This window comes from Astatotilapia calliptera, chromosome 11 (genome assembly GCF_964374335.1).
Source record: "Astatotilapia calliptera chromosome 11, fAstCal68.1, whole genome shotgun sequence".
Taxonomy (NCBI): domain Eukaryota; kingdom Metazoa; phylum Chordata; class Actinopteri; order Cichliformes; family Cichlidae; genus Astatotilapia; species Astatotilapia calliptera.
Window position 1 is genome coordinate 26,989,993 of NC_137432.1, and position 15,814 is coordinate 27,005,806.

Sequence of the window (15,814 nt, forward strand, 5' to 3'; positions counted from 1 at the left end):
GCAGACAGAGAGGAGCTGAAGGTGTGGAAAGCAGGACGAAAACAGTGAGCATGTGCTTTTGTGAGTGAATGAGATAATTAGATTCTGTAGACGAAAAAAGATACGGCGTACTGAATGAGAGTGTGCAGTTATAAATATGCACACAGCAACCATGCTTATAGCTGCAGCGTAACACTCATCTGAGCAAATATGATTACAAACACCTGGATCCCTGATCTTTTCTACTTTCATGCTCTCCTTCTCTCTTTTGATGTACATTTGTGAGTCTGTGTGTGTATAAGCAGATAAAGGTTTGTGTAGCACCTTCTGATCCTGCCATAGGCTAACATTAGTCAGCTTAAAACTAGGTGTGTTGCTAACTGTTAATGCAGATTCATTAACGGTAAAAAAAACAGCACCATGGAATCCTGCTTAGGCCACACACACACACACACACACACACACACACACACACACACACACACACACACGCAGACACACACACACACACACACACGTGTAAAAATGCTGACTGGGCAATGAGCGCGTGTCGGGGGGAGCATCAAAGAGCTAGTGATGAGAGAAGAGAGAATAGATGGTTGCGCATGGTGCATACCCAAGCGTCTGCAGGCGGGTCGCTCATGTGGATGCAGGGCAAAGGAAGGTTGCAGCAGTACAGTGTGTGCGACTGCATGTGTGAGTGGAGGGAGGTGGAGTATAGGTAGGGCGGTGGAGGACACCATTGGAGAGAAGGAAATGACAGGGCGAGAGATGCAGCGACTATGACCTGCAAGAGCTGGGTCACAAGAACGACTAGGGAGAAACCCAAGAGAGATTAGGCACTCTGTCTTCTATCTACATTTGTGAATACATTATATATATATATATATATATATATATATATATATATATATATATATATATATATATATATATATATATATATATATATATATATATATATATATATATATATATATTTTATTTTTATTTTTATTTTTATTTTTTTTTTTGCAGTTTAGCTTAAATTATGGGACAAAAAGAATGGTAACCCGTAACTGTGAAAAGTTTTCAGTGTAATCCATGTAGCACTGCATCACAGTGCTATGGGAAATGTGGAGGGACAATGAATAGGGCTGAAATCCTGCAATTAAATGACAATCCACTTGAACACCTTAGTAATGGCCACAATGAAAGAGATAGAATGTATAGAAAGCATGAGGCTTTCAGTGGCAACAACAAGTACTGCTACTTTGATGTGGACAACTGCTCAAAGGGATTATAGTCTACTAATTATACTGTTCTTTGGCTCCATGTTTAAAAATACAAAAAATTTTCTGTAGTAAATCCATAATAAATTTTAAAAGGTAAGCTAGAAAAAAAAACCCTAAACTTAAGTATAGTCATTTTGGAGAAAAGAATTAGGCTAACCCAGATGTGATCTCTTCCTTGCAGGTCATAGTTATCTGTTTTCCCATTGGGGTGCAGCAAAGCCAGAAAAGAAAGATATGCATGTGTGTTACCTTCTGGATCCAGGGCCAAGGTGGGTGGTAGGAGGGTTGGGGTGGTAGAATGGGAGGTGATTGGTGGGGTGGTAGGAGTAGGAGTGGAAGGGACCATGGTAGTGACAGACACATTATCTACAGGCAGACAGGGAATGGGATAAACACAGACATACAAATACAACACAGAGGGACATTTTAAAAGGTGTTTTGTAGTAAAGTTAGTACTGGATGTAAAACATGACACATGCTTCTTTCGTTTCTGTGGCTGCAGTTGTTTCAAACACTAAAATATCAACATTAGTAATCATTTTCCCCCAAAATGTATGCAGATTTCAAGAAGAAATATATTCTGACCCATGAAAAGTGATAAACAAACACATTACCAATGTTCTTTGGCAGGTTATATACCAGCTAAGGAGGTTAAAGATGCTCACGATGTGAAAAACATGCTTTAAAGTGGCAGCTGATGAGAATTACACCTGGCAGACTGGCATTCATCTGTGAAGCAATTGGAATATATAGGAACACATTCTCTATCACTGACACATTTTCTATGGTACAATGGCAGGAGAGACAGAGACATTGTCTGTGACAGATGCATTCCCAATGGAACAGTGCCATGCAGGGACTGTCTCATTCAATGCTGAACAATAGCTTGGATCTTGACACATTCTCCAAATCAATGGCTAAGACACAATGGTAGGTAGAGAGGTAGAAAAAGACAAGTTCAGTGCTGTTAAAGATAAAAATAATGGCTGACAAGAACTAAAAGGGAGATGGTGGCGTGAGTGTGTGTGCATCAGCACTTTCAGAATGAATAATACGCCACTTCATCAGACAATTTATATAAAACTGCAACATGCAAGGAAGTCTATGTGCTCAGTGTAGGGCGCACACACACACACACACACACACACACACACACACACACACACACACACACACACACACACACACAGAAGTTATTTTGTAATAGAGGAAAATGCACTTGTGCATGAAAACACGCATACTCAGTGTACATGTCCTTATACACAAATGCCTAATTGCACACACACATGCACACACGCTGCCCTTTCTGTTCAGGAGTAATTTATTGGTAAGTATTCCTCTGTCTCTTCTCTCTTTCTCCCACCGGCCCTGAGATCATCAATCTCTTTTTGCACTCCTCTTATGTCAGCACAATACCTCCCCCACTACTGCCTTTTTTCCCTTTCTTCAAGACTAGCCTTGGTGTTCGTGACTTACATGATGCATAATGTATTTTGTGCAAAAGATGAAGAGTTATCTGCGGGAAAAATAAAGTAAAATGGAGAGTGGAACAAATCGAATTTGATAGAAAATAGAATTTACTTAAATCTCTCTTTAGTGTATGAGTTGCTGTATGTTATATGCTTTTGTATGTGTGTGTGTGGATGCATGTAGATTTCATTTGAGCCTAAGAGCGGAAGATTAATTGCTGAGGTCACTGCACCAATTAACTGGTCGCTGATTAATTTCTTTTGACTATCATGAAAAAATAAATGTTCCCCGCTCACTATTTTAAACTTTTTTCTTATTTTTTTCAGTCTCACTCATCTTTTCTTCTTTCTTTATCAACAAAACTCTTTTTTTCCCTCACCCTCGCTCCCCAACCCATTTTGTCCACTTCTCCACTTCCCTTCATTTGGCTGCCTCAGCTGGCTCTCTGGTTTCATTCCTCTGTGACTGCGTTCCCTCACTGCCTCTCTTCAACTTAATTAAGGAGAATGCCATACAGCTGTCGTTCTCTTGGCCGATAGCGTCCTTTTTTCCCCACATCATATTGTTATTCATTAACACTATACGCCTGCCAATCAGGCACACAGCCCATGTTATTTCGAGGGATGGATGAGGCGGCACTTGCGATAATGACGTTTCTCCTCGTATCTCATTCTCACAGTAGTGCGCCTGAGGATACGGTACCACCATTTTGGATGAGCCCTGTTATTCTTTCATGTTCAGTGTTCTTTATTTTAAGGGCTTAGCCCAAAGCACTGCTTGTCTAGCCAGTTATCTTTTAGCGCACTGAGTGCTTAGACATTGGTCGAAGGTCCACTACTGTGACCATAAAGGTCGACACTGATTACCTGAAAACTCATAGAAAATTTACTTGGATGTCAGGTGCATTGTCACAAGTGAAAGAAAATAGCACTGAAGCTTTTCTTTTTTAAAACTAAAACGACTCGGCTTTATCTCAGTCTAGCTTCTTCGGCCCCCTGCCTCTAACCTTTTTACACTTTCCTTCTCATTCTATTTTTTTTGAAAGTCTCTCTTCATTAAGTGGAGGTCTGTTTTTTTTTTCATTCCAATTACCCTGACGGCTCATTACAACAGTCGAGGAGACAGACTAATCCCTGGTCACCTAATATCCTTCTCTATCTCACCGTGTACCCACCCTTTCATCTTTTTGTCCCTTGCTTTGCTTTCCATGCAACTTTCTGTAAATCAGTTTCCAGCTTGCATTCTTCCCACTGTTCGCTTCTTTCTGTATTTCACAGAAACGAGCACCCTCACATGCATACACGTGCATGCACATGTGTTAAGTATATGAAAACTATAATACTTATTTCCCCAAGATGGAGAGAGACATTTCTCTCTCTCTCCATCTTGCACACTCTCTCATGCAATTCAATTCTAATAGGTTTTATTGGCTTGGCGATTCATCTGAGTGCAGCAACTAAGTTCAATTACATAAGGAAGCCCTTTGGGCTTTCACCAGACAATCAACAACATTCTCCTCCCCGTCACAGGCACTCGCATGCTCATGCATCTTTGCGCATACACATAAAAAAAAAAAAAATCCAATTTCTACTTAACAATGGTGGCACAGAGATGAAACACCCAACAGAGGCCACATCCTTTTAGGATCTTACAGATACTCGCTCCGAGACTGTGTGTTTGTGTGCGTGTGCCTTTGCTTTCTCATTCTTTCGAAATTTCTCACATTTACATCAATAGTGGCCTCCTGAATGCTGCAGAAAGTTAATTTCATTGTTTTAATTTGTTCACACACCTACATGCACAGCAACAGGAAATATCTCACTCTCTCTAAATCAAGGCTTCTTAAAGTGTGTCAATTAAGGAAATCAGCATGAATTAAGAGCCATAACAGAAAAATGCAGACATCACACACGGGTAGTTAACGTTTTAATGTGTCTGTTTAGAGGATAGTGGTTTATGTTGGTGATTAATTTCTTCATTTAATTTCAGTAAATCGTTTTTGTGCTGGTTTCTAGCTTTCAAACCAGCACCCTCTGTCCTATTAGGAAGACAGAAACGTGTTTGTGTGTTATGAACACTAGAATAAAAGAGTTAAAAGCACCCACAAGCAACATTAGCTCTAATACTTGAAATACTCAGTTTGTCTTGGGTAAGGTGCTTCCTTGATCACTGTGGACTCACATGAACTGTGATTTAGTACATCTGTGCTCACACCTATTTTGGGTAATATCTATATAAGGTCAGAGATGAAGACCATGTGTGAAAATAGCCATAAACTGTGGAGGAATGAATGTGCAGCCCATATAATGCTACCTAGCCCTCTGATTGGTCCCCGGGCACTCTGAGAAACCTCGCTCTTAAATCATAAACATGCATGTATACAGGAATAAAAATTCAATAACACACACAGAGTAATATGCGGTAGGAATGTGTGACTCGTCCAATAAAGCTCAGCTTCAATGCATCATGTCTTTGCACAACCAAGGCCCTTGGAGAGTTTCCCACCTCTCACTCACGATTCTCCTTGGCTAGCATTAAACCTGCCTCTCTTTGTAAAGTGACAGCACTTAAAGCACCTGCGACAAATCTGAAGCCCCTTTTGCCTGAGTTTGAGCTCAGGCTGCAGACCCTGATGGCAGGTAATTCTCGCAGAGGGACGGTTGACACAAAATGAGACATAGAGATGAACAAGTTTCTTTGCACCTGTAACAGAATGGTTTCATTTCTGCTGACTCATACCTTATAACACACATCTTCCATCATCCCCTCTTTGCCTGCACTTCCTCCTCCAGTGCACCCAGGGATTCCCTGTGGGAAGGCTGGGAGCCAGCTAAACTGACATTTCGTGTATTTGACAAGCCGTGGTACTGAATGTTAACCTGCATTCAACCTCCATCGTCCTTCATCTCCCCCTATTCATTTCTCCATCACACCCCCCTACCCCCGTTCCCCCAATCCAACTTCTCACTACTTTACACCCAGTTTGCTCCGTGTCGCCTTCTCAGAGAGCAAGGCCTTCTTTGGTAAAGAGACTGAACTGCAGCTGAACCTAGAATAAGGGGCAGACCGGTGGCCAAGTGAGAAATAGTGATGGTGTTTGAAGAGCAGGGACAGGAAAAGGAAGTGGACAGGAGGTGCTAAAAAGGTGAGAACAGTTGAAAGCACAAGGAAAAAATGACATTGAGGAACGGAATACAGCAAGGTATAATGGGAAAAGGTGAATAACAAGAGTGTTTCAAACAGAAAAAAGAAAATAACCTCAGAGAGATTGAAAAGGTAAAGCATGCGACTACATCAATACACCAGTAAAACTGCATTTCTTTTGATCTGCATAATGCTTTGGGAAGAAGTGAAGATCCTCGCTACAAAATAAGTTAATCATTATTTGAATGAAAGAAACAGATGATGACACCTACTTAAACAATGTGGGTGCTGGAATGAAAGAAAGCACATGCTGCGTAAAATGTTGGAGTTATGATTCATCTTGTGTTTTATAGCATTAAATCCCATCATTTTTATTATTGATTGGCGACTTTCATTTAGTTTTCAGAAGCTAGCATGTCACCAGCACTATGTTAAATCATCCTTGGTGGTTTATTTACATCAATACAAATGTATAGTAAAGCGTGCATTTAAGTTCTGCGGCATTTACAAAGACACACATATTACCGAAAACATTAGAGCTTGAATTCAATGGATACGTTTGACATTTCTCAAGAAATAATTTTCACCATATTAGCTGGATTATTAGTTGTGACATTCGGGAAAATCAAGTGCGACTTTCAGTTGCCTACAGATTAATATGATGGTTGCATCAACAACTCTGAGCTCTTTGAGATAAGGTTTAAAACAATCTGCCCAGTGGGTGACTACATTTTTTTTTTTTTTGAAGTACAGCAACCTACCACTGATACGGGGCACACCGAGAGGACTTAAGAAGCTGATTGCTGAAAATCTATGGTGCAGCACAAAGGAGCTGAAGCTAGGCTTATGTTGTTTATGAGGATTTCCTGTCTTTTATGGATTTTTATTGAGGCCAGATTCCTTGATCTGAAAGTATCATTTTATTCACAAAACGAAAGGATAAGAAAAAAAAGAGCGATATGTCAAATTAACAAGCAGCACAGAGCAACGACATTAAATAAAGAAGATAAATGATGAAATTTGAGGAAAAAATGCCACAGAGGAAAATAAATGGAGACGACTGCTAAGGAAATGGTGAAGTGGAAAAAGACAGAACATTTTCTACAGTGGTGGCAACACACATCAAAGCTCGACATGTCTAACCTTTTTGAATAGAGAAACAGAGAGAACGAAAGAAAGAATAAGTGCGAGAGAAAGGAGAGCTGATGGTGATGTCATCTTTCATCTTGCCAGTGTTGCCACCCGTGATGTCTGTGGAAAGCTGCCATTACGTGTGTCATCTGATTATTGTACAAAAGTGCACTCGGTGTGGAAAAGAAAGCGATGGCTAGTGCAACAGTGAGAAAGATAGATAGACGAGGGTGCGCTAACTAAAAGCAACCTAAGAATGTTACATAAGATATGATGTCTCAGCCCCCTTCATTCTTCCCACTGCTTCTGATCTTCAAACCAGGTGCTAGAATGACATGACAGGAGCTGCCAGTGGGGGAGTGGGGGGTTAGATCAAAAGGGCAAACCTACTGAGTGACAGTGGTGTGCACGTAATTAGGTCAAACCACAAATGCATTGGATATGAATCCATATAAGCCGCTAATGACGAGCTTGCTTTACAATTCAGCCCTACTGCTGCTGTCTTGTTAAAATTTCACAAATCTTGTTTTGTCCTTATTTGATTGCAAGTTTTACAGAGTTCTTACTCTCTTGGATCACACAACTTTAAACATATTCTTTTCAAATGTACTTCTAAGCCAGAGAGAAAGTTTAGCCAATTTGTCATATTTCCTGAAAAGAAGTGGTGCGAGATATTCATGTGATGTTGCAAGCGGCATCGCTAGCATCGCCTTTTATTAATAAGGGATAACTGCTGTGTTCATTTCCACAGTTGTATGATTGAACTCTGCTAGCAACATTTACACATGTAAAAAAAATATGCTTATTTATTTTGAGCCTTGGTGAAGCTGTTTTAATTCCTCTTCGCCACCCTCCCTTCAAGTCACCCTTTCATTTGATCAGCTGCCCCTCACAAACAGAGGTAGGAAAGTGATGTGCTTACGCTCAGAGCTGTGGTTACAAATGACCCTAATAAGGATATCAGCTCTCACTGATATGATACAGAGCCACAAGTAGCTGAAACCAAACATTTAGAGCAATCTGATGCCTGAGGTTTCAGCTCAAAGGGATTAATTGGACTTATGCTTACCTCATTATCTGGAAATTTGGCCGTGCTGAACATCTAACAGTGTAATGTGATATATGTATGTGCATATATATATATATACATACACACATACATACACACACACACACGCACACGCACAGTCCTTATTACTGAAAATAAGGACTAGCATAGCAAGTAAGTGGATTAGTAACAAATATGTTTTTTATAAATTACTTTTCAGAGACAGAGTTACAAAGTGCTGTAAAACAAAATAGAATTACATAAAAACTAGAAATAATCACAAAAAATAACAGAAGTTTTAAATATAGTAAAGAGCAACAAAAACACAGAATAAAACAGAAGAAACAAAAGCTGATAATTAAAGCAGGCATTATCAATAAGATCGAATAAAACAGAAACGCTACATAAACAAATAAGTCTTTAGCTGATTTTTTAAAAGAGTTCCAGTTTAAAAAAAATATAACATCTTAATTTCATGGTTTTAGTATGTAGTATGTAGGCTTATCAAAGTCAAAGTCTCTTCATTTGTCTCACTTGGGAGACATTTGCTTTGGACACAGGGGTCACATCGCACTCCACAGTCTTCAATCTTGTGTGCAATAGCTAAGAAACTCTGAACCTGCAATCACAGAATGCTAACAGCGCTAACTGGTAAGTGAGCTGTGTTGAGTTTAAAATCAGAGTTTGGGTTTAAAATCTGTGAAAAGAGACGTTTTCACACTGATTCTTATATATACAGCATGTTTTAAGTGCAACATAGATTCTCCCTTTTTTTCATATGTGCAAGTTCTTAAGCCACGCCTTACTAACATCATACATGAAGCCCTGCTGTAAAGTTACAGCAACCCAGGTGCCGCATCGCTTTGTCGCTCGAATGTGCATATATTCAGTTGGTATGAATAAATGTATAAATGTTTGTATACTTGATTCTAATGTACTGTTAAGTCTGTTTTACACTGATGAAACTGCAGCTACCAGAACACAGAAAACACATCAATAGAATGAATTCCACTTTGATCTGTCGATAAACCAAAGCAATTTCCACATCTCCATTATTAGGCTGTGGAATGGTAACCTTTAATATTTTATTGCATCCAGTTTATATTTTCTTGAGCTCTAAAGCGTGGCTGTCACGTTAGAAACAGACAGCAACATTGAAAGCACACGTGGCGATAAAATAATTAACTTGCTCTTTGTTTTTTCACTCTGCGCACTTAATTCCAAGCTTATTGATTTTTCTGCAGCATTAATCTCTTGTTTTATTTGTGACAGTGTTGCGATTGACTGTTAGATTTTTTTATATTGTTTATAGATTTATATCACTGTTTTATCATCATCACCTTATAATATCTCAACTGGAGTAGGAGGCATTCTCAAAGATCACGTTGTGTGGAAGTGGACTCTTGTGACGCGTGAAATGCCCATCGCGCTGTTGTGATACCAGCTCCAACTGCGATTTGGGGTTTTGTTAAGCCAGCCTGGCTTTGTTGAACTTCCTAGTAGTATACATCTCAGCAGTGTGTTAGAGAAGCAGCTGAGATAAACAATCTGGATCTTCTCCATTTAGTGCTTAAAACAAAGTCTAAAATCTACTGGGGGCCATTGTAAGACTATAGACGGGTATTGTGAGCTTGCTTACTAGAACAGGTTACTACATACACTTTGGGAATGTAGCACCAGTGAATTTATTTGCAGATCGTGATAACAAAGCCATTTTACCAGCATCTTCCTCCCCTCTAAAACCTCTGTTCATGCAACAAGAAAAGAATTCCAACAGGTTTTTCACTGCACACTGTCTTTCAACTTCTGTCCTTGTCTTGTCCGTGTCATTACGCACTGTGAAATTCATTAGTTGTCAAAATATCTTGTATCTTTAGCTATTGCACTTGAAGATAAGTTATTTTGAATTCCTTGAGGAGAAGATTGGGTCACAGTGGAGATAATAAGCTGCTTCTTTACAAGCGATAGCCAGAATAATAATGTTGGTGACTAGTATCTGTGCATGCTAGTCTCCTCGTGGAATCAATAGCACTGTGAAATCAATTGCACAGCAGGCTTAGCAAAGGTTTCCTGCTGTGTCCGAATCAAAAAAACAAATAAAGCTGAAAGAAAAATGAGACAAGCATCATGCTGTAGTGGGTTTGTTACCCACTGACAGTATAGCCAGACTCCAAATACTCAGGGAAGATAAAAGAATCAATACAATTTAAAAGACTTCTCTAAAATATTATCAAAGACTAAGAAAAGAAATAAGAAGCTTAACAAAGCAACCACTGAACATAAAATTATTCAGGACCGTTAACTACAGCCTCAGGTACTAAAACTTAAGGGACATAAAAAGAACCACTGGAGCAAACTTTGCAAGCACTTGTCTTAAAACTAAGAAAATGGACAGCAAATTCACTGTTAGTGATCTTTACTCACCATATACCAACAGCGTGTAATGATCAGCAGCACGACCATAGTCGTTCTGGGCCTGGCACAGGTATGTCCCGTTGTGTGATTGGCTAAGACGGGAAATCTGAAGAGTAGTGCCAGAAATCTCTGCCCTCTCAGGTAAGGTGTCATTAATCTTGGACCACTGAGTGTTTCTGGGCCTGTAAGAAATATGAAACCTTCAATCAGTTATCAAAAGTCAACCGCGATAGCAATGGTAGGAGATGACCCAGGGCTAACATATATAAAGAAAACAGAATTGGACCAAGCACTGAGCCCCGGGGGACCCACATGAGTGGTCCTGTTGAGGACATGCAGTTCTGAAGTGCTAGTTAGATACGTTTGATGAGAACCATTTGAGAGCCGTGCTACAGGTACCACCCAGTTCCATAATCTGTCAGTAAAATGACATAATCAGTGCTGTCAAAGACTGTTGATAGTTTAAGGAGAGGGCGGAACCCTGATTCCTTAGCATCTTCACATATATGGACATTTAAGAGTCACCAATTAACCTGACATACATGTCTCTGGCCCAGGAAACTGGACTGCCCAAAGGAAATTCATACATGTACTACAAATGCCCTAACTGACCAGAATGCTGGAATCTTCTAACTTAAATATTATAGGTTTTAGCTTTAGATGTCTAATTTTTGCAGTTTGTTATTATACCTACAACAAGCAGTGGTATTTGCTATCATGATTGGAGTTTGGTGGAGACCTGAGTGCTAAAGTGAAGCTCTCAATCTACCCTCACTTATGGCCACAAGCTCTGTATTGTGACCAAAAGCATGATATTGCAGATATGTGTGGAAGAAATGAGCTTCCATTGAATGAGGTTTGGGTTCTGCCTTAGAGATGTCATGAGGAGGTTAGTCATTTGAGGGGGGCTGAGGGTAGACCTCTCTCCTCCACATTGAAAGGAACCAGCTGAGGTGGTTCAGTGATCTTACTAGGATGCCTCCTGGGGCCTCCTAGGTGGGGTGTTTCAAGACCCTAGGGTAGACCCAGGACACTCTAGCCTGTGAATGCCCCTGTGTTTCCCCTGATGAACTGGACGAGGTGGCTGGGGAGAACGAGACCTCGGCTTGTCTACTTGCTGTCCCCGTGACATACACGTTTTGAGTAGCTGCATGTCTTTTATCAGTTCAGAAACGTTCTACCTGCATTCCCTGATCATTGCTCTGCATCTCTGCTGGTATGTGGTTTCAAAATGACAAAGCAAGCTGTATTGTTTGAAAAAAGAGATGTCTTGTGGAAAAAAGATATCTCAAGATAAGCTTACATGCAGTAATCACACACTTTAGTTCATGTTTTCTGAAGAGACGACTAACCCTTAGGTTTTACCTTGATAGTAGAAGAACGAGGTAAAAGACTGGCCTTAGTTAGCTGTTAGTGGCCACTGTATCTCTAACATGTAACTTGTTGTTTGTCCAAATAAAAATAACTTTATTGTATAATTACTTTATGCTTCTATGCTTGTCAAATAAAGAAGACAGGATATAAGGCTGCTCAAGATTTAGATCAGCTCAGAGGCACTTTTGACAGAAATGGTAGTTAGTTAATAAGTAATGTAATTTATAACTTCTTTAATAATCATTGTAGTCATGCTGTTATTAAATTCACGGGATAAAAATATGGGTTATTGAATCAAATATTTCCAAGGACATTGCTTAACACTGTCAGCAAGTACCTCGCATAACAATGCAATGGATACAATACGGATAGTCTGAAAGATATTTAATAAAGCCTGAAGAGCTAAATAATTTTAGAAGCAAAGGAAGTCAGTATCAGATTGACTTTGGCACTACCAGAAGTGGTGGCATGATAAAAAAAAAGAGGTGAAGACGGAGGGTAAAGAAGCCCATAGGGTGAGGTTGACAAGAGAATGAAAGAAGGGTCTTGGAGGAGAAATCGTGGCAAGCGAGGGATGCATCCCGATAAATAATCATGAGATATGTGGTTAGAGGGCAGCGAGTGCTTGAAAGAACTGGGTAAGAGTGACAAGGGGGCAGATGACAGAGTAAAGGGTTGTCAGGTGTTAAGAGTAGGAAAGAAAACAAGAAGAATGTATTACAGGTAGAGTGAGGGAAAAAATGTGTAGTAGGAGTTGAAGTGCAGAAGCAGGCAGACAAAATGCATTGGTCACGAGGCTGGGAAGGCAGAGCAGATGGGAGGTACAAGGATTACAGACCCCCAAATCTTTGTGTGTGTGTGTGTCTGGCAGGGTTTCATGGCTCTTGCCACCCTGGCCAGATTACAATCCTGACTCATCTGGGATCTAATCCCTCAGGAAGTCTAATTAAACCACCTTCTTGGTTCAGCATAGATGCATATACACAGTTTCTCCCTTTCCACACTGATGTTTTAAAACAAAATCTCCAGTTTTTCCTCTCTTGCAACAGCAAACTTGCACTCTTACTCTGAGTAATCCCTTACAAAGATAACACACAAATAATCAGGCTATCAAGCTAAATGAAAAGACATTGTCTGCCTTAATCTCCCCGCCTAGTAACAGACAGACAGTGAGTGTACCCTTCGCCACAAGGAAGTGACATATAATTAGTAATTAATGCTTAACAGGCAGTTAACAGGGCCAGGGAGCAAGCACGAGGGTGACAAGGGTACTGTAATGTGTGTGTGACTGTGTGTGTGTCTGTGTGTGTGTCTATGGGTGTGCAGTCCAGCATGAGATGAGGGTCATAGTCCAGTGCTGCCTGAAGTCCCATCCCTCACTGTCACATACACACACGCATACACAGTGTCCCCAACCAGCCGTTACAAAGCTTTAGTGGGGCTATAGCCAATACACTTCTCAGCCAGTCCTAACTGTGGGATTTCACTAAATTCATCACACTGACACACACAAAAACACACATGCACACACTTTAGCTGCAATGGGCTTTACTAGGGAGCTTTAGCGGACCCAATGCCCACAGACAGACAGACAATCTAGGGGAGGGTTTAAGAGCTTAGGCCCCAATACCCTTCTAGAAAGTGCCCAAAGGGCTGCCAACACTCTAGAAAAAGGCTTCATTTCAAGGTCGGATCTTAAAATTGTTGACTGCTGATTGGGTTTGGGTAACCTCACACACAGTGCATACCATGTCCACATTTAGACAGAATTTTTTTGTATCCCCTTACACACTTCCAATATCCTATCAGACACAGTCTAAAGCGCCTCTTCTCTTTGTCCTTCATGCAATAAAATATGGATCAGGTTTTTATCCATCTGTCAAACGGTAAATGTCGGGTGAAACCACTCTTCTGCTTTTCATCAAAGTCAGAAGAACACTGCTACGTTCACGTGTCCTTACATAACAAGAAATATATTACGTGGTTTAATATTGTACATTTACACGTGTAATAGAAGATAAATATGGCTTACAGCTCATATTTCAAGTCCATTTCCCAATATTTTCAATAATAAGTATTGATATTTAGATTTCTGAGCACAGTACCAAGAACATACAACAAATACAAAGATAAGTCTATGCAATATAGTAATTTCACAGACACAAAAAAGATGGCTGAAATTAAAAGTACTTGATAATTGCACTCAGTTTCTGAAGTAGAATCCTGGAAATGAAGGATCACAGTGAGAAATTATATAGAAAGAGACGAATGTGAAAAAAGTATTAGACAAAAACAATGAATCTGTTGTAGCTTTCTGGTTAAGAGTGCCCAAGGTCTCGCTGATTTTCTTCTTCCTTTAGAACCAGTAATGTTGGTTAAGCACACATGTTCTCCCTTCTGTGATAATTGCTTTATACTCACACATTTAGGAGCTGCCCAGGAAAACCTGTTTTCTGTTGTGAAAAGCTCCACTGGAGCAGGTAGAAGTTATTCAAGGATGTTTCCACAATAGCAATTAAGAAGGAGATTTTTCTTTAAACGAAAGTGGATAGTAATTACTTGGAAAATAAACAGTAATATATTTCAGAGACGCTCTCTGTTGGATAGTCACAGATCACCTACTGCACCCAATTTACCTCTATAGCCCATAAATGGCAAAAAGGTTTTGGTAGCACCCCTTATCACTTCATTGTTGACATTGTTGACAGCTAACACTTTCTCTGAACCTTCAACAAATCAAAATTTAAGTTTACTCTGATAGATTTTTTCACATATTTTTGTTCTTTGAAACATATTAAAAGAAAACCAGTAAACAAACAAATACATTTAACTCTAGTGTTACTGGGGCGCAGTAACTTCAGCTCTTTTGCAGTTCTTTAGGGTTGCTTGTTATTCAATTCCAGCTCGTTCTATATTTAGCTGGTGGGATTTAATTATGATCTATAATTAATGGTCTGGGTAAATGTGTAAAACAGAGTTCTGCTAACAGATTGGCAGAGATAAAGTCAAGCCTTACAAATCTTTAGCAATATTAGAAATGAAATGTCATTCTTGTAGCAGCAGCTCAAAACAATTCCACAAAACTGTGTTAGACACGATTCAATTTTGCTAAATTTTCTATTTGTAAGGATTGATACTGAACTCTGCAAACTCCTGCACGCCCTTGTCAGTCAAACGATGTTTGCGTACCCTTAAACTAATTTGTCAAAACCCTTTGCTTTGTCGAGGCAAACAATTTATAATTTATGATTACTTCATCTGGAATTCATTTTAAAAATTATGGAAAAATCTCTCTCTTATGACAGCCTGCAACACTTTCACAAGTAGCGCCTGAAACCAGATGGCAAACAGAACTTTTACGTATCTTGTGAAAAGTAAAGCTAAATTCATTTGTCATGAATGTGTTATCTTCGTAATGTGTCCTGGTAAATAATGTGGAAAGCAAGACAAAAGCAGCACATTCTTAATGTAAAGCGCACCAATGCCAAGCTGTTTACCACACATACATATACAAATAGACTTACAGAGGATTCCCAGTGACAGAGCAGGTGAGGGTGAGCGAGTCGCCCTCTCGCAAAATGCCAGCAGGAGGAACAATTCGAACTGTAGGTGCAACTGTAGAAAAGCAGAAAGGAGGAGGGTGACATGAGTAAGCATTTCAGAGAAAAAAACAGAAAAAACATTTCTCGATCCGAATGATGCAAGAATCAGACAGGAACAGGAAAAAAAATCAAGAAAGAAAAAAAGAATCCGAAACAAAAGACAGGTAACAGAAAGGGAAAAGTTAGAACATGGAAGGAAAATTGTCTTTGACATCTGTTTCCAAGGCAACCGTGCGACAATCCTATGGTTTAGACACCTGTTATCATAAGCAGCCCACCGCTCCAGCAGCTGCTGTAGTGCACTTGCTTCAGTAACAGAACAATCAGGAGCCAAATCCACACCCGCGGTTGGTCATTATTGCCAGTTTTCTGGCTGG

At 39.8% G+C, this 15,814-nt stretch overlaps 1 protein-coding gene across 7 annotated transcripts in view; it reads right to left on the reverse strand.

Annotated features, from left to right (window-relative positions):
* Positions 1 to 15,814, reverse strand: part of cadm4 (cell adhesion molecule 4) — a 165,950-nt gene that overhangs the window by 7,453 nt on the left and 142,683 nt on the right. For 4 of the 7 annotated variants that reach the window (XM_026185324.2, XM_080308455.1, XM_026185325.2 and 1 more), the window contains exons 5-7: positions 15,360 to 15,450; positions 10,471 to 10,643; positions 1,503 to 1,619 (exon numbers count right to left, since the gene is read on the reverse strand). In XM_026185324.2, coding sequence (XP_026041109.1) covers positions 1,503 to 1,619; positions 10,471 to 10,643; positions 15,360 to 15,450 — 381 coding nt within the window. The remainder of the gene's footprint in view (positions 1 to 1,502; positions 1,620 to 10,470; positions 10,644 to 15,359; positions 15,451 to 15,814) is intronic. The other 3 variants (XM_080308453.1, XM_080308454.1, XM_026185327.2) reach the window with 1 other exon arrangement.